The sequence below is a fragment of the Crocuta crocuta genome, unplaced genomic scaffold, assembly GCF_008692635.1.
Source record: "Crocuta crocuta isolate KB4526 unplaced genomic scaffold, BGI_CrCroc_1.0 scaffold72, whole genome shotgun sequence".
NCBI lineage: Eukaryota > Metazoa > Chordata > Mammalia > Carnivora > Hyaenidae > Crocuta > Crocuta crocuta.
This window is the reverse complement of record NW_027529427.1, coordinates 6222575-6240419: the sequence shown is the minus strand read 5'-3', so window position 1 is coordinate 6240419 and position 17845 is coordinate 6222575. Positions and strand designations below refer to the sequence as shown.

The following is a 17845-nucleotide window of genomic DNA, read 5'->3' as shown; positions in this document are numbered from 1 at the left end:
CAAACTATCTGCAGCTGCCAGCTCCAGGTGCTCTCCGGACCCCAGGCCTCAGTTACACCACTCACCTTAATGCACCTGGAATATTCCAGCAGCACCTGCTCTACCTGGTTCGCTCTCTTGGGTTCCTGAAATATCTGAAGGAAAACAGACAATGTCTCCCAGACAAAGGTTTCAGAAGGTGTGGGTCCCAGCTCTGCTCTCGACCCTATGTTTTCCCAACTGGGAACCGAAAAGCCCCACCAAGTCAGGTGCTAGAGGGAAATCCTGTGGGAGGTGACGAGGTGGGAGTAAGGAACTAGCAGGAGCCCAGACGCGAGCCTAACCATCTGGTCTGACATACATGAGAAATCCTGGCAGACACCCTGGGTGCCACTGACCTCACAAGTGGGAGTCCCAGCTAAAGGGTCACTCACCTTTTTCCTAAGAGCCAGGCGGGCCAGCAGACCGCTCTTATCCCAGTGGGCATGGACCTGGCGCTGGTACTCATAGGAGGGGAAGAAACAGACCACCCCTCCAGGGACCACATTGCACAGGTTACAGAGAATGCGACCCATCTCATCCATCTAAGGAAAGAAGAGAGATCCCTCCCTGAAGCCGTGCCCAAATAACGCTTCCTAACCTTGGGACTCCAAACCAAGCACAGAGATCCCAGGGTGACTGCAGCCAGGGAAGAGAAGTGAGGCCCAGAGGCCCCCCGAGCAGGAAGCAACAGACAGGCAAGTGCCACCCTCCCACCACACACACACCCAACTGATGCTCCTGGGGAGTGGCAGCGCGCACCACACACATCGCAAGGCCAGCACGCCAGAGCTAGTCCCGTTGCTGGTGTCCCGAGTCCTCCCTGCTCCAACTCCCAGAGCCCACTGCACCACTGAAAACCCCAGGCAGCCTCTAGCGACAGGCTCCCAACACCCGCATCCCTGCCCAATGGCAAGAGAGCCACAGGAAATGAACAGCTTCCTCATCAGTTTCATCCTGAAGGAACGCCTTGAGGTTTAAGAACACTTATTTAACAGTCCAGGGGGGGAGGGGAGGGGGACGCACAGACTTCTCCTGATAAGCATCAAGATGGACACCAGCCCCCCTGTACCAGCTCTGTGGTGGAAGATGCGGCCCCTGGACACGAAGCACTGGCCAGAACACCCGCCACCCCAGAGCACTCTCCTGCCCCGGCAGAGGCTGTGGTAAGGCAGGCGGGCTGGTACAAACCATCTGAGGCAGCTCTCGCTTCTGGTATGTGAACTCCAGCTCCTGGCTAGAGGGCCCACTGCAGATGACGAGGGGCAGGATGTTGTCTGGAGGGATCACGTGACCTGCAGGGACCGAGGAGGGGCTGTTCCACATGGCAGGGTCCAGAAGGAGCGTTCTGCAACCCTGTCTTCCATGCTAGAAGGGCAGTTCCGACACTCGGCCACCCCCCCTGCTTCTACAGCACTGGTGGGCAAGGGGACACGGCGTGGAAGCGCGGGGCTAAGTCAGTCCGCTGGCAAAGAGAGCTGGCAAAGGGAGCAGTTCCCACCTCGTGGCTTCAACTGTGCCAACAGCGGCCAGTGTGTGGTGCGTGGCCCGTCCCACCCTGGCCATGGGTCCTTACCACAGGAAAACTCCACCACTCGCTCGGCTTCGGCCCCAGCATGTGCCAGCAGCTGCTCCCGAAAGTCAGACACCTGCGGGTCACAAGGGCAAGGCTCCGTGACCTCCCCGCAGGCCTGGGCAGGCAGGGGGACAGAGAGAAGCACTCCAGGGAAGACAGAAGTCTGGGCTAGGAGGCAGCAAGTGCACAGGAACAGAGGAAAGAGGTAAAAGGTAAGGCAGATAACAAATTGGCAAAAAGGAAAAAAAATGACCGGTACCCAGTGTCGACAGTTTCATTTAAGCTGTGGAAAGCACCAACAGGAACCTGGTAAACTGCGCACAATGGACCTAACCCCAGCCCAACACCGCCAGCAGGCATTCACAACAAAACACACGGCCAGGCCCCAGCCCATGCCACTGAATAAGAACCTCTAGAGGGAAGATACGCGCATTGGTATTTTTAAAGAGCTCCAGGCTTTTCACCTACTGAACTGGCAAAAATCCCTAAGTTCTGACCCTCTGTAGAGAAACAGGCACATACACACTGCTGGTGGGAGAGAGAACAGTACAGCTCCGGCTGGAGGGGAATATGGGGATATTTAATAAATGAGATGTATTTTTACCGCTTAACCTGGCAGCCCCCCTACCTAGGAGTCCCTGCTGAGGATGAGCTCCACACAGCAACTCATGCACAAGGATACTTCCTGCTCAGCGAGCCCCCGCAGAAGGGGCCGGCTGGAGCGCCACGCCGCACCCTCCCAGTGCACAACTCCGCAGCCAGCAAGAGGCGCACAGACCGCTGGCTGCTGAAAGGCGTGAGCGCTGCCACACACTGGTGCCTAAAAACTGGTTACATTGTCTTTGATGTAAAGGACAAAGGAAAGGAAAAAATAAGTACATATATTTGCTTATTTCTGCAGAAAAACAAAATGAAACCATAGGACAGATCAGCAGTAAGAAAAATGATTACCTATGGGCATGGGGAACAGGCTGGAAATGGATAGAAGTGAGACTTCAGAATTTTTTCAGAATTCTCTAATGTTTACTTATATTAGAGAGAGAGAGAGAGAACATGAGCAGGGGAGGAGAAGAGAGAGAGGGAGACACAGAATCTGAAGCAGGCTCCAGGCTCTGCTCAAACCCACGGACTGTGAGATCATGACCTGAGCAAAAGTCAGATGCTTAACCAACTGAAACACCCAGGTGCCCCTGAAGGTATCTTTCCATACAGTTTTGATTTTTGATCCATACAGGTGTTTACTTATTTTAAAAATATAATTAAGTCTAAAGTGAAAAAGCAAACTCTAAAACTGAAAACACATGGCAATAAAGAAAGCCCGGCTGTCTGTCACATTCACAGCATAAGCACACAAAGCAAAACCTGACTTCAAACGACCTCAGATCCTTGGTGACCATACATCCTTAGTAGGATATACTCTAAGGGCAAAAAATAAATGCAAAGAAATGAAATTTCGATCAGCAGTTTATTGTTAGAATAATACTGGTAGTATATGAAACTATTTTAAGTATATTGTGGGATAAATCAAATAAGTAATTATGTCAGCATAATGAGAAACCAAACGTTCAGCTCAAGAGAAAAGAGATACAGTGTCAGGTGAAATAACGGACTGATTTTCATTCAGAAATATCAATATGGACGCATGAATTTTTAACACCATTTTCCCTAGGCTGTCTACAGAAGGCCTTAAAACATTTATAACCCAAGAGTACAACAAACACCCCAACACCCAGAGGTTGGTTTTTAAACACCAATCCTCAACAAAAAAAAAACCCGGTTATCTTGGAGAAATGAATGATTCCAGATCTGTGGCAAAGAAGGCATAAGGTGGCTGGGATGTTTCGTCCTGCTGGAAAGTAAGAACACATCGCAAGGCGAGCGGGGCCTCGTCAAGGACCGGAGGCAGCAGGCAGGGGCTCTAATGGGCCAAGTCTGAGCTGCCCGGGCATCCGAAGCAGCAATGACTACTGATGGTTTTAACACATGAACAAAAATCGACAAGTCTATACAAAAGAACGAAAAGTTGGGAACTAAGAAAGCGACGGGGGATCCTAGCGGCTGAGGTGAGAACTGACGGCGTGGGCTCTCAGGAGCCTTCCGCCAGCTAAGCCCTGGGCTGTTCCTTCAGGACAGAACACTGTGCAGAGACGCGGCTCTGTTGGCTGCTGTGTTGCTTCAAACAGAAAAGGACTGGAAATCACCTAGATATCTAACAAAAGGAGGGTGGTTCTGTAAGATAGAATATATTCGTGTAACAGAATCTGTGAATCAAGCACAGCCAGAGCACGGTGGAATAAGTAACATACTGCTGACAAGGAAAAATGTTGTTGACATTTGTTGCTGAGTGAAAAAAGCAAATCACAGCAACAGCATGTAGAGATACAGATTTTTGTTTTTAAAATATGTATGTATATTTGTAAAAATTATACAAAGACTAGTATAATGATATACACTAAAATAAATCTTCTGCTGGTGGAATTATGATTTTTTTTCCCTGCTTTTGCTGGTCTCTGCTTTCTATAATGAAAACATATTACTCTCCTAAACATGGGTGTTTATAAATTGATAAAGGAAAGAAAAGGTTGTATGCAGGGTGAGTACGAGGAGGGAATGGCACTAGGGCACCTAAAACGGAGGCCCAAAATCCCAGAACGGCTCCCTTCGGGAGAAGTGCGGTACCCGGGCTACAGAAGCACCAGATCAGCAGCAGTGCCTCACCCCCACCCCACTGCCCACTCCACCCCTGCCCGTGGCTAAAGGGCCAGGCTGAACAGCCCAGCAATGCCACCTGGTGGACACTGCTGGGCCTGTTCAAGCTGACCCTTTCTGGTTTGGGCCCACTGGACAGCACATCTTCCCCCCTCCTGTCCCTGTCCCGTCCCAGCACCTGGGGCACCTGGGTCTGGTTCCCTTACCGGCTGCATGGTGCCCCCCGCAATGACCACTGCCCGGCATTCCTTCACCACCTGGGCAAAGTGCATGGCTGGATTCAGGAGCAGGAATTTGAGGCTGCTCTGACTAAGGCTTCCTGAAAAGAAGACAGAGCCGGCTGTGGGGGGCGGGTGGGCAGGGTGCGGTTTGCAGGTAGGCCCAACAAAGACTTCCACGAGTCTGAGGCAAAGGGGAACTCAGCTGTGTCCTGCGTCCATGAAGGAGCCACTAGAGACACCACTTTCCCTTTTGATTCGATTCCACTTAAAGTACAGGACAAGCCCGAGGTAGACAGCACTACCAGCTCCTTCTGCACATGAACACTGCGGTTCAGAGTGATGCATACAAGCTTGGAAGTGACGGAACCAAGACTCAAACCAAAACTCACATACCTGTAACCACTAGGCCACACAGCTTCTCTCATAACCTGGCGTGAGATGCCCGTCCCCTGCCCCGTGCCCCGCATCCCTCCTGGCCACGCCTGCACCAGCCGCCCAAGCCACAGGAGACCTCGTCCCAACCCAGGGGGGTGCAGGGCAGGATCTTTGCACCCAGCTCCATGCTGGTTCCTCCTCGGATTACCTTGGCGGTTCAAGATGACCCTGCCATCCCGGTTGGCAGTGGTGAGGGCTGCAAGGAAGCCTTCGATGTGCATCAGCGGGGAAGCGGGCCGTGGCGCCCCGGTCTCTTCCTCCTCGCCACGGGGCACGGGAGCTGCACAGGGCAGAGGGAAGGAGTTCTGGGACCACAGACGAGGTGAGAGAGGAGTCCATGCGTGAGGGACGGACGCCCTTGGCCCCCACCTGCGGCCCCGTCTCCCACCTCCTGACTCACTCTCGGTCAACGCAGGCTGCAGGCTCTGCAGGAAGTGCTGGAACCCAGCCAGCCTGGGCTGCTCCCTGGAGGCTGCGAGGACCATGCCGTACCTTTCTGTGAAGCCAAACAGCTGGGACGGGGGTGGGGGGAGAGAAAGCACAGGGAGGAACGAAGCGGGAGGCCAGGCTAGAGGTTCTGCTGCTGCGCCCCATGCAGCCCCCCACCTGCCCCCGCCGTGACACACCCCTGCCCCACCCAGCAAGCGGCCCTGCAGGAAGAAGGGAGCAGAGGTGACTTGGGGCTCCAAAGAGCAGGGGAGAGCAAGGCACTGCGAGGGCGGGAGGCGGGGTGCCGCGGAGCCTGGCCGGACCTGGGAAGGGAGCCCTTACCTTTCTGCTGACCATGCTCTTCTCACAGTAGCGCTGCACCTGCGAAAACAAACCAGCACGGGCATATGCAACAATTAAAAAAGATAAACCACCACCTTCCAAAATCCCGGGGAGCGTGAGTCCCTGCCAGCTCCTGAGGAGCCTGGCCTCTCTGTGGCCAACCTCGTTTCTGAGGTCACCCCTCTCCCACCGGCCCACATACAACACGGTGCTTTCCCGTGAGAGCAAGCCTCCTCACTAACGTCTGCATGGCCGTGACCCTCTCTAAAGGTTCCCGGTGACAGTTAGGTCCCCTGTGCTTTCCTTCAGTGTGACAGCACCTAAGCTGAACCCTGAAAAGATTAAGAGTTTAAAAACACATATATGAGCAAAGGCGTGGAGGGGTAAAGTTTGGGCTTGTTCGGGGGCCCTGTGGTGCGTACCACATGTGCAGCTTGGAAAGGAAGTCAGGGAGCTGAAGCCTTTGAACATTTCTAAAAAGGGCACTATCTTCCAGTGAGGACTCGCCAGATGACAGTGTAGAAAAGATGTGAGGAGGGAAGGAGAGTGAAGCCAGGGAGAGCGGAGAGCAGGCGAGAAGGGTGACGGCACCTCCTACCGTGGGGTCCCAGAGCCTGGTGCGCTGCCCTGGACACACCACGTGCTCTGTATTCTTAGGAATTTGGAATTGCTAAGTTGTGAGTCAAGCGATGGCAGCCGTACCCTGAACAGTAGGCCTGGAGCAAGCAGACACCTGAGGTTGGCGTGCAAGGGGGGTGGGTCACGCAGAGCAGTGCTGCATGTCCTCGGCCACCTCAGCCCAACAGTAGGATCGTGCTCACAAAGCTGACCTGCTCTTTCTAGCCCAGGGCAAAAACTGTGCTGGAAGAAAGCTGAATGAGCAAAGGACCTGGGGGTTTCTATCTATGGTTACATGGTACATGAAAGGCACCTTTTCTTACTAATCCCTAGCACCCTTCAACCCTGGATTGAAGATTTTTTTTCTTCCTGACACTTTGTTTAAGGGTTAGTTACAAACATCTATGCTGTGGGTCCTCAGGCTTCTAGACTGCCTCAGAACAGAAGAAATTTACTTTTTATTCCCTCCAGTATTAACACAGCACTCCGCTCGCAGGTGGCGGTACAGATAGGGAACCTGGACACGCGGACCCAGAAAGGGGAGAGCCTCTACCTTGAACAAGTTGATGTTGTCGATCCGGCTCTGAAAGAGAAAGTCATTGATGGTCTTCAGCTCTGTTCCTAAGGATAAACAAAGGGCCTTGGAATCCCTGCTCTGAAGACCACAGCCCCAGAGGTGAGCTCAGAAATGCTCAGACCAGCTCTAAGCCTCTGAAGGCAGCCCTCTTACCTGTCTGCGAAAGGCTCTGTGTGTTGGGATTTTGCTTAATGTTCCCTAAAACAGAATTCAAACAGGTCAGGATGGGGATTCTCTGACCTCCCCCCCAATCCTCACACTTCTTGCGTGAATACACTATTTGATGTACTTGTCAAATAAGAGCATTCATATGTGAACAGGATTTTTGCCATTTATGGCCCCAAAGAACCCACCGAGAGGGAGGCTCTAGGAAGCCTCAAAACCTGACCCATGTTTGCACTGGAGCCCAAAGCCTTGTTACCTCATCCTTTTCACGCCCCCACCCAGGAGGCTGGGGCTGAGGGACCACCCACTTTATGCAGGTGCCAGTTGCTGTCCAGGCTGCACGCTGGCCAGAGGCAAGGCAGAGGTGGAAGGGAGAACACCCACATTAAATGAAACTCCTCCAGCGGAGTGCCCCACTGGCTTTCTGGAACTTTGGCTTCTATGAAAGCTTTCAAACGGACAGCCATACATAAAGGAAAGGGTGTGTGACACAGAATTGTGCAAAACAGTATGGAAGCTGGAGCCAGAAGCCCCTCCTACCTAGAAGTAGTCCCTCCTACTAGGTTCATTAAGCAGAGGTCACAGGTCATATCTCTGAGCTTTAGTTTACTCATCTGTCAACAACAGTGAGGTGCCCGTGCAGCTCTCTCCTCACAGGAGCACCCCAAAGTAACGCCACACCTTTCTATTACACTGTGCTGCTATTACTACCTGGGGAGTAAGGCCTGGCAAAATAAAAAGGACTCAGGTGGAGATAAACTAGAAACCTAAAAAAGGATCTAAGGTCAGACAATTCAACAAAGCTATGAAAAATAAGAATCTTCTAAATCAATGGCGAAGGCAATCCTTGAGGACACAGAAATCCTAGGTGTCCGGACTGACATCCAGGGGATGGACAGCAGCAAGCGTAGCAGGCCAGGGGCTGGGGTGGGCATGGTGCTCCTTACCTCCCAACACAGTCACAAACTGCTCCAACAGATACAGGATCTGTTTGATGTACATCAAGTTCTTGGCCTTCAGACGCTTCCTGAGGAGACACCAATGGATGTCAAGTGGTAGCACTCCCTAAGCAGCTTCCCTTCCCAGCGCCCCATGCTTTCTGGTGTCTAGTGTCTTTCAAGGTAGGCCACAGCGACAAATATGGTCCCAGAGAAAAAGGCTGGCCGTGGCCCAAGGCGTTCACAGCCAGCTGTTGTGTCCCAAGTGTCCTTGGCCTGTGTGGGGTACACACCACCATGAACAGCACCCTGGCCCGGCTAGCACAGCGCCTGGGCCAGAGACCCTAGTGCCTTCTCTAGGAGACTGAGCAGGATTTCCCTTCCCCTTCAGGAGGTGGTGTCTTACCCATATCGTTCCATATACTGGAGCAACTGGGAATGGGCCTGGCAGAGCTGGAGAGAACAGAGAACAAGTGTGAAGGCAGCCCAGGCTCTGATCAAGCAGCCGAGGGCTATGCCAATGACATCGTAGAGCATGCCGGGAAAGGCCAGCCAGGACTCCACGCGGGGAAACCACCGAGGTGAAGAGAGTTGCACACTGCTTAAATCCCCCTGCATCTCAAGAGTTCTCAACGTTAACTAGGAACACCGGCCTGCAGAGGCAGCGTGCATACGCTGCATGCCACAGAGTAGGTAATTGATAAGTAGTGGCTTTCAGGAATCCTGAGCACTGCTCAAAGAAACGATAATAACGACGTCCAGCCATGTGAGGACCCTGCTTCCCTCACCCCACTGTCCTGGGCTATAGAGAACCGGCTGGTACCACCCTGGGCTGGAGGGACTCAGGATGACCAGATGCCAGTGAAGAGCAAGGAAATGAGTCACCTCGTCTCTGCTGGGTCCCCGCAGTTCTAGCCAGTCCGCCCCTGACGAGGCCCCTGCCACGACTCAGCACACCCTCCCCCACACCGTTGCCACACGAATTCCAGGTCTAGGCACTTGGAGAGAGATCCACATCCCTCTGCCACACAGCAGGCACCTGGCCCAAGAAGGGAGAGGCCGACCCACCTGGGAACCGCTGACCTCCGCACTGTGGATGCCTGTGATGGTGTCAATCAGGTTGTGCGCCTCGTCAATGACCACCACCTGGCCCTGCAGCCGGATCCCCGCGGCCTGGCGGGTGGCCGCGTGCAGCAGCATCTGGTAGGGCAGCACCACGAGCTGGGAGGAGGGGTGGCCACCTGAGCCGGGCTGGGCTCCCTGCCGCAGCAGGTATGCCCCGCCCACTCGAAGCTCCAGTGTGAGTGGTTTGATTTCCCAGCCGGAACACGTGCAGAGATGTGCAGGGATGTTCAAGAGTGAAAGCTCTGGCACAGCTCTGTGCTTTTAGCAACAGGCCCCTCCCTCTTCAGGTTTTATGTGGAACATCAAATATGAAACAGACATAGGTGGGGCCAATCTGAATCTGACTGAACCAAGAGTGGGGGTGGGCAGAGGGGAGCAGAGAGGAGTGCGGAACCCCTGCTTAGCCTTATCCATACCCCCGACGTGGCCCCAAGGCACCCAAGGTTCCTCAAAACACTGGGAAAACCACGGGTGTACTCGAAGGTAGCCAGCCCTGGGTTCTGGTCTTGGGGGCTGCTACTTCCCAGCTGAGTGACTCTGGGAGAATGACTTAATCTTTCTGAGCCTCAGTTTCTTCATCTGCAAAATGGACTTGATAAACTCTATTTCGAATGAGGGCTAATGGGTGGAGGGTGGGCAACAAAAAATTAAAGCATTCCATAAATTTTTAGGTGCTCCCTGGGATGATGATTTCACAGCTAAAAGAATACCGATAGAGTGAAAATCCAGAAAACTGGAAACTTAAGGCCCAGCTTTAATATTGGCTCCATTACTCCCCCACTATGAGAAAACAGAGAAATCACTTAACCTTTCTGGGCCTGTGTCCTCGTATGGATATGCTTGCCTTTGCTTTTTTACTAGGAGACTGAAGCAAAAATGAGGTGAAAAATGTGCACGCAGGTATCTATGGCACTAATCTTGCAATATGGCAAGCAGACCCCAGGAAGGACAGGCTGGGAGGGTTCTGGAATTTCACTCTGAGTGTCCATACAACACAGTTAAGAGCAGTACACTAACGGGCATTTAAGTGCCCTGTAAAATTATTACTCATGTTCCCTGAGAAAATCTACCTCATCTTTTCTTTCTCATACGGAAGTCTCCATAATTGAAACCTATTTCCAAAAGCCACTCAAATCAAGAAGGGGCAAAAAGATAGTAAGATCATACCAAAGAACAATGGTATTTTTGATCTGGCAGATTTCTGTTTAAAGGTAACGCCAAAGGGGGCAGGTCTAGAGAAGACTGTCCTCTCACACACTGGGGGGTAGGTTTCTGCGTCAGGACGGCTCCTCTGAAAGGCCATGTGGAGACACGTTTCTGGGCCAGCGCCCTTACTGCACCCCCTCAGCTTTCGCCCCCGACTCTGTTTTCACGAGGACGGCACACCCCTTCCTGGCTCTTATCCGCTGTCCCCAGTAATGCCAACTGTTCCCACAACCCAGAGCCACAAGGCACCTGGGGCCGCCTCTGACCCTACACTCTGGAAGTGTGGGTGACAGGCCACCGGTGTGCAGTGTGTTGGTCAGTCCAACCATGGCCAGTGACATCCTCCCAAATTAGGAGGGATGAGGAAACCGCTTGTGGCTGAGGCCACACTTAGAGGCAAGAGTGACTGCCCAGCCCTGCAGGGTCTTCACCTGGGCTGCTGGAATGGCAAACCGGCTCCCGTAATAGGGACAGGCCCGAGCCTCCTTCCCCAGGGTCACCAGCTGCTCAATGTCCTTCACCCCCACCAGGACCTCGTCTCGGAGGAGCTGCAGCTGCTCGTAGCTGTGGAAGGGGCATGCGGCCTGCTGCTCCTGCCTTCTCCTCTTGGGCTTCTCGTCCTCAGCTCTGCTCTTCTCTGAGGGCCGTGGGCACAAGGGGGCAAAGGCAGAAAGAATGATAAATGTCTACGGGACAGGAGCCCAATTCTATGGGGCGGGGTCTGATAAACCCTTCCCAGTGCTGTTTAGGATGATCTCAGCACACCATCCCAGGATTTTACTTGGTGTTCACTAGAAACAGACAATAAAGTCATCTCAGGGCCAGGGTTCTGGACTAGACACTGACCCAAAAAGCAAAACTCTTTTTCCCAAGGAGATGGTCTTTAGGAAGGACTCAGCCGCCTGCTCTGCTGTCACTACCGTTTACGACACTATTTCCCACACCCCTGTCCACTTCCACCCCGCTCCCCACCCCTGCCCCGTACTGCCCAAGGCTACGCAACAGTCCCAGAGCTCTGCATAGCTCCAGGGTACTGGCGGCTACCGTGTTTACTTCTCTGCATCTCCATGCAGCGGTCATTGATAAGCTGCGCAGAACCCAGGTTTCTCACATCTTCATTTATACAAAGATTCTAGAAGACAGAGGAGAAAGAAAAAGTCAAAACAATGGTCCCGGCCACACAATACACAGTGACCCTCCAGGGCCTGCTCAGCACTGCCTAGGACTAGAAGAGATCAATGCTCCCACCGCTTGGCCTGCCTCAGACCCACAATTCTATGCCCAGGGAAGGGAGCAGGCCAGCACCTGGGCCAAGACCCCTGCCTCTGTGTACCTGCCGAGAGCCGAGGGAGACAAGCCGGATGTCCTTGCCAAAGGGGCTTCTCTGCACCTCGTGCACAAACTGGGCCAGCTGGGAGTGTGTCCGACTGCAGTAGTAAATCTGCTCCGAGGAAAAGGAGGGGATCTCAAAGAGGAGACTATGACTTCTCCAAATATTCTCTGCACATCAAGGAATACACGGCCTCATAGGCTGAAGGACTGGGGACAGTGGCCACAAATACACAAACCTAAAGCAAGGGGACTCTGTCCCACAGCAGATCTCAACTAACACAGGGCCTGGACAGTCCTCACTGTCCCCTCAGCTCCAGAAGGTCCCGAGAACACCCACAACATGGAGCCCTTCCCATCAGTCCTGCTCAGTCACTCATCCAGCCACTTCACAGGGCTTGTTCATCTCAGGGCAGGCCGCCTCCCTGAGCTGCGGTTGCCAAATGTGAAAGAGTAGATTCTGGGGAGCGTGTTGGGGGTGGGCTGTCCGCATACACCTCCCAAAGGGCGGGCAGTAGGCAGAGAGGCATTGAGCCACACTCTCTCTGTGCTCTTCTGAGATGGAGAACAGAGAGAAAAGATGAGAAAAATCGAGGCAAAATACCTACTTTCAACAGAGAAAACAAAAGTCTTACACAAATGAAACCAAATAATTTTAAACACAAGAGGTGTCAGAATCATATGTACCTCACAGTACTCCATGCCAATGAAAATACAAATCAGAGACGAGGGAGCCTAAGGGCAGGGTGCACCTGCTCCCGCCTGTCCACCGGCCCCCCGTCCCTCCCAGGGAGAGACGCCACTGGTCCGGGCCCAGAACGCAGCTCCTGGACGCCCTGGGGTGCACACGCCCAGGCTTCACGGCCAGGAGAGGCCTCCTCCGGGTGCCTACCCATCTGGCCAAGTGAGCCCCTGACACCCAGGTCTGGGCCTGGGGAACCCCAGGAGAGTAAGAAGCAGCTGGGGGGACATAGCCCTGGACTGGGGACCAATCCCAGAATACGCAGTCCCCGACGTCTTACCTTCGTTACGTGTTCTTCCTCCAGGTCTTCCTCCTCCTCCTCGTCCGCTCTGAGAGAGAAACAGAACACAGATCTGGGACTCAGGTCAACTGAAACGCACCGTACCGAGCCATCTGCCACGTGCCGGCCGGCTAGCTAAACAAGGAAGATGTTCCCCGCATGGGAGGCCAGCATTGCTGAGGTCAGAGCCCTCAGCCAGAGGGAGACAGGCACATTCCAGCAACAAGGTTCCACCAAAGCAGGTGCTCACTCGCTCGCTCGGTCAGAGAGATACCCCCGGGCTAACACCAACCCCATCCTCCCACTGCCACCCGGGAGGAAATGAGAAAGGGGCATGGTATTCCTGAAGCCTAGGCTCAGTATCTGACTGCCCCTCATCAAAGGCTACTCTGTCCCCACTGACCACCCTCCAGCAAACTGGAATTCTCTCGGTTCCCCACAGAACTTTGCTCTATGCCACCTCAGAGCCTGGGACATGCTGTTCTCTTTGCCAGAAGTGCTCTCTCCCTTCACCTCTTTTACCTAGCCAACTGCCAACCTTGAGATCCCCACATAAACACTGTCTCCTCTGCACAGCCTTCCCCAGACTCCTCCAACACGGGCTTGGCTGGCTTGTGACATACTGCCGTGGCCGCCCTGTACCGCATTCAAAATCACTTATTCTTGGGACGCGTGGGTGGCTGAGTCGGTTGGGCGTCCGACTTCGGCTCAGGACGTGATCTCACGGTTTGTGGGTTCAAGCCCTGCTTCGGGCTCTGTGCTGACAGCTAGCTCAAAGCCTGGAACCTACTTCAGATTCTGTGTCCCCTCTCTCTCTGACCCTCCCCTGCTCACGCTGTCTCACTCTCTCTCTCTCTCAGAAATAGATTTTTTTTTAAAAATCACTTATTCTTGGTCTGTCTTCCCTTCCAGACTGTAATGTCCACAGGCAGGACCCGGGGGTATCTGGCTTCTGTGAGTGCCAGGGTCCCACCAAGGCCTTGGCACACAGCAGGAACTCCACGCACATTTCCTGAGGGAAGCCACAACGGACTGACTGGCCAACTGAATAAAAGATGCTGTCACTCAAAACCAGATAAACCTCAGGCTGCCATTCGCAGCAATGAATGAAGAGCCCGTGTGCACTGGCGGATTAGGAGGGAGGTCAACCCTGCATTACAAGGCTGAATGTTTGGTCAACATAGTTAGTCTAGGTCCTCAGAAAACACAAAATCTTTTACAGATACACTCTATCTACAGGGTCATCACTGGGATTCTTTCTGTTCACTTGGCAAATTTTATTTTTTAAAAAGCAGAAATGCTAATTGCTTTGGGGGATTAGAAGAGGAGTTATAGAGTTGCCTTCCTGGTCAATAAATAAATCAATATTGTTCAGTCAGCTTTGTCTGCAAGGCCTGGATTTAAATCACACAGTAAGCAAACTCAACAGAATCTAGGTAAGAAGCTGGGCATGTGAAGAAATGAAGAGCAAAAATTTTATATTCAGAACTAGTGGTATTCTGAGAGAGGCTCATGTCTCTCGAAATGCCAGGGCACTGGAAGCTGTAAAAATCTGCAAGATTACTGGCTCAGGCCCACAACTTAAGTAGCCCTTTCTCTAATATTCACAAACTCCATTCAAGTTCTTACTCGTGTTCCCAGGGGCCTCTTGAGGAGGGGCACAGGAGTGGGCCAGCAGTCTCAGAGGCAGGTGGCAAAGGGTTTACAGAGCACTCGCTGCCCTAGCTCCCTGAGGTGGGATCCATAAAGAAGTCTTGACACCTCAGCCCTGGGCAGAGTCAGGAGTTTTGGTTCTAATCCAGATCCTGAAATCTGTGCTTAGGGGCAGGCCTCTGAGCACCAAAGGAAAAGCTCAGGACTAGAGGATTTCAATGGCAAATTCTACCAAATATTTAAAGAAATAATGCCAACTCTTCTCAGCCTCTTCCAAAATACTGAAGAGGAAGAAACACTCCCAAACTCATTTTACGAGACCACCATTACCCTGATACCTAAGCCAGGTAAGAACGCTACAAAGACAGGAAACTACAGGCTAGTAGATTTCCCTGATGAATACAGATGCAAAAATTCTCAACCAAATACTAACAAACCGAAGTAAATAGCATATTAAAAGGATCATGCTCCACAATCAAGTGGGATTTATCCCTAAAATACAAGGATGGTTCATCATATGTAAATCAGTAAATGGGATACATCAATCAACAGAATGATAGATAAAAGTCACATGATTATCTCAACAGAAACAGAAAAAACATGACAAAGTCCAACATCTGTTCATGATAAAAATTTTTGATCAATTAGGTACAGAAGGAATGTACCTCGACATAATAAAGGCCATCTATGACAAGCCCACAGCTAACATCTGAACAGTGAAAGAGTGGGGCGCCTGGGTGGCTCAGTCGGTTAAGTGTCCAACTTCAGCTCAGATCATGATCTCACGATTCGTGGGTTTGAGCCCCGCGTCGGGCTCTGTGCTGACAGCTAGCTCAGAGCCTGGAGCCTGCTTCAGATTCTGTGTCTCCCTCTTTCTCTGACCCTCTCCTGCTCACCCTGTTTCTCTCTCTTAGAAATAAATAAGTCATTAAAAAAAAAAAAAAAAGAACAGTGAAAGAGTAAAAGCTTTTCCATCAAGACAAGGAAAAAGACAAAGGTGTCCACTCTTACCACTCCTATTCAACCTAACACTGGAAGTCACAGCCAGACCAATCAGGCAAGAAAAAGAAATTTAAAAAAGCATCCAAATTGGAAAGGAAGAAGTATATGACATGATTTTATATACAAATGCCCTGAAGACAGCACCAAAAGATGGCTTCTGTGAAGCTGCAAGGTACATAGTCAACACACAAAAATCAATTGCATTTCTGTACACTAACAATAAACTAGCTGAAAAAGAAATCCAACAGTCTAACTTACAATGGCATCAGAAACAACAAAATACTGGGGCACGTGGGTGGCTCAGTCAGTTGACTGTCTGACTCTTGATTTCAGCTCAGGTCATGTCTCACAGTTTGTGAGTTTGAGCCCCAAGTTGGGCTCTGTGCTGACAGCAAGGAGCCTACTTGGGATTCTCCCTCTCTCTCTCTCTCTGCTCCTCCCCTACTCACACTCTTTCTCTCAAAATAAATAAAAAACATTAAAAAACAACAACAACAACAATAAAATACGAGAATGCCTCGGTGGCTCTGATGGTTAAGCGTCTAACTCCTGATTTCAGTCAGGTCATGATCTCATGGTTTGTGATTTTGAGCCGCACATCAGGCTGTGTGCTGACAGCAAGGAGCCTGCTTGGGACTCTCTTCTCTCCCCCTCTCTGCCTCTTCCCCACCTGCACTCTCTCTCTCTCAAAGAAATAAACTTAAAAAAACAACAACAATAAAATACTCAGGAATAAATTTAACCAAGGTAAAAGACCTATACATTCAAAACTACAAGATTTTGATGAAAGAAACTAAAGACAACACAGATGACAAAATGTCCCATGTTCATGGTTCACAAGAATTAATGTTGCTAAAATGTCCATACCACTCAAAGCCATCTATAAATTTAATGCAATTCCATGGGGCACCTGGGTGGCTCAGTCGGTTAAGCGTCCGACTTCGGCTCAGGTCATGATCTCACGGTTCGTGGGTTCGAGTCCCACGTCGGGCTCTGTGCTGCCAGCTAGCTCAGAGCCGGGAGGCTGTTCAGATTCTGTGTCTCCCTCTCTCTCTGACCCTCCCCTGTTCATGCTGCTCTCTCTCTCTCTCAGAAATAAATAAAACATTTTAAAAAATTAAAATAAAATAAATTTAATGCAATTCCTTATCAAGATTCCAATGGCATTTTTTTATAGATAAAGAATCCTAAAAATCATTAGGAACCACAAAACACCAGCAATTAGCCAAAGCAATCTTGAGAAAGAATAAAGCTAGAGGCATCACATTTCCTTATTTCAAAAGCATGGTAATCAAAACAGTATGGCACTGGCATAAAAACAGTCACATAAGACCTGTAGAACAGAACAGAGCCCAGAAATAAACCCATGCATATACGGTAAAGTACTATTTGACAAGGGAGCCAAGAATTCTCAATGAGGAAAAGATGGTCCCTTCAACATGGTGCTGGGCAAACTGAATAGTCAGATGCAGAAGAATGAAACGGAAACCCTCTCCTACACCACTCACAAAACCTAAGTCAATATGGACTAAAAAATGTAAGACCTACAATCATAAAACTCCTAGGAGAACACACAGGGAAAAAGCTTCATGACATTGGTCTTCATAATAATTTTTTGGAGAGGACCTCAAAAGTATAAGCAACAAAAGCAAAAATAAACAAGTGGGACTATGCCAAACTAAAAAGCTTCTGCATAGCAAAAGAAATAATCAACAAAATGAAAAGGCAACCAAGAAATGGGAGAGAGAAACTGGGGCACCTGGGTAGCTCAGTTGGTTAAGCATCTGACTTCGGCTCAGGTCATGATCTCACAGTCTAGGAGTTCGAGCCCCAAGTTGGGCTCTGTGCTGACAGCTCAGAGCCTGGAACCTGCTTCAGATTCTGTGTCTCCCTCTCTTTCTGCCCCTCCCCCACTCACACCCTATCTCTCAAAAATAAACATTAAAAAAAAATGTTTTTAATTGGCAGAGGTGCTTTAGATTCTGTGTCTCCCTCTCTCTCTGCCCCTCCCCTGCTCATGTTGTCTCTTTCTGTCTCTCAATAATAAGTAAAAACATTAAAAAAAAATGTTTTTAATTGGCAGAGGTGCTTTAGATTCTGTGTCTCCCTCTCTCTCTGCCCCTCCCCTGCTCATGTTGTCTCTTTTTACATCAAAATATATAAATATAAAAATAAAAATAAATAAATAATAAAAATTGGCAGAGGAACTGAATACACATTTTTCCAAAGACATGCAGATGGCCAACAGGTACACGAAAAGATGTTCAAAACACTGATCTCCAAGGAAATGCAAATCAAAACTGCAATGAGATTTCACCTCACATCTGTTGGAATGGCTATCATCAAAAAAAAATAAAAGACGGGGCGCTTGGGTGGCTCAGCCCATTCAGCACCCAACTCTTGATTTCAGCTCAGGTCATGAACTCAGGCTCGTAGGATCAAGGCCCATATCGGGCTGTGCAATGAGAATCAAGCCTGCT

At 50.8% G+C, this 17845-nt stretch overlaps 1 protein-coding gene across 3 annotated transcripts in view; it reads right to left on the bottom strand.

The window, feature by feature from the left end:
- DDX11 (DEAD/H-box helicase 11) overlaps positions 1–17845 on the bottom strand; it is a 35407-nt gene that overhangs the window by 2242 nt on the left and 15320 nt on the right. For 2 of the 3 annotated variants that reach the window (XM_077759199.1, XM_077759201.1), the window contains exons 7-23: positions 12711–12759; positions 11693–11800; positions 11404–11491; positions 10791–10996; positions 9097–9249; positions 8435–8481; positions 8038–8117; positions 7079–7123; positions 6902–6969; positions 5731–5769; positions 5348–5471; positions 5108–5239; positions 4510–4622; positions 1595–1667; positions 1210–1313; positions 414–563; positions 66–134 (exon numbers count right to left, since the gene is read on the bottom strand). In XM_077759199.1, the coding sequence (XP_077615325.1) occupies positions 66–134; positions 414–563; positions 1210–1313; positions 1595–1667; positions 4510–4622; positions 5108–5239; positions 5348–5471; positions 5731–5769; positions 6902–6969; positions 7079–7123; positions 8038–8117; positions 8435–8481; positions 9097–9249; positions 10791–10996; positions 11404–11491; positions 11693–11800; positions 12711–12759 (1648 nt within the window). The remainder of the gene's footprint in view (positions 1–65; positions 135–413; positions 564–1209; positions 1314–1594; positions 1668–4509; positions 4623–5107; positions 5240–5347; positions 5472–5730; positions 5770–6901; positions 6970–7078; positions 7124–8037; positions 8118–8434; positions 8482–9096; positions 9250–10790; positions 10997–11403; positions 11492–11692; positions 11801–12710; positions 12760–17845) is intronic. The other variant, XM_077759200.1, reaches the window with a different exon arrangement.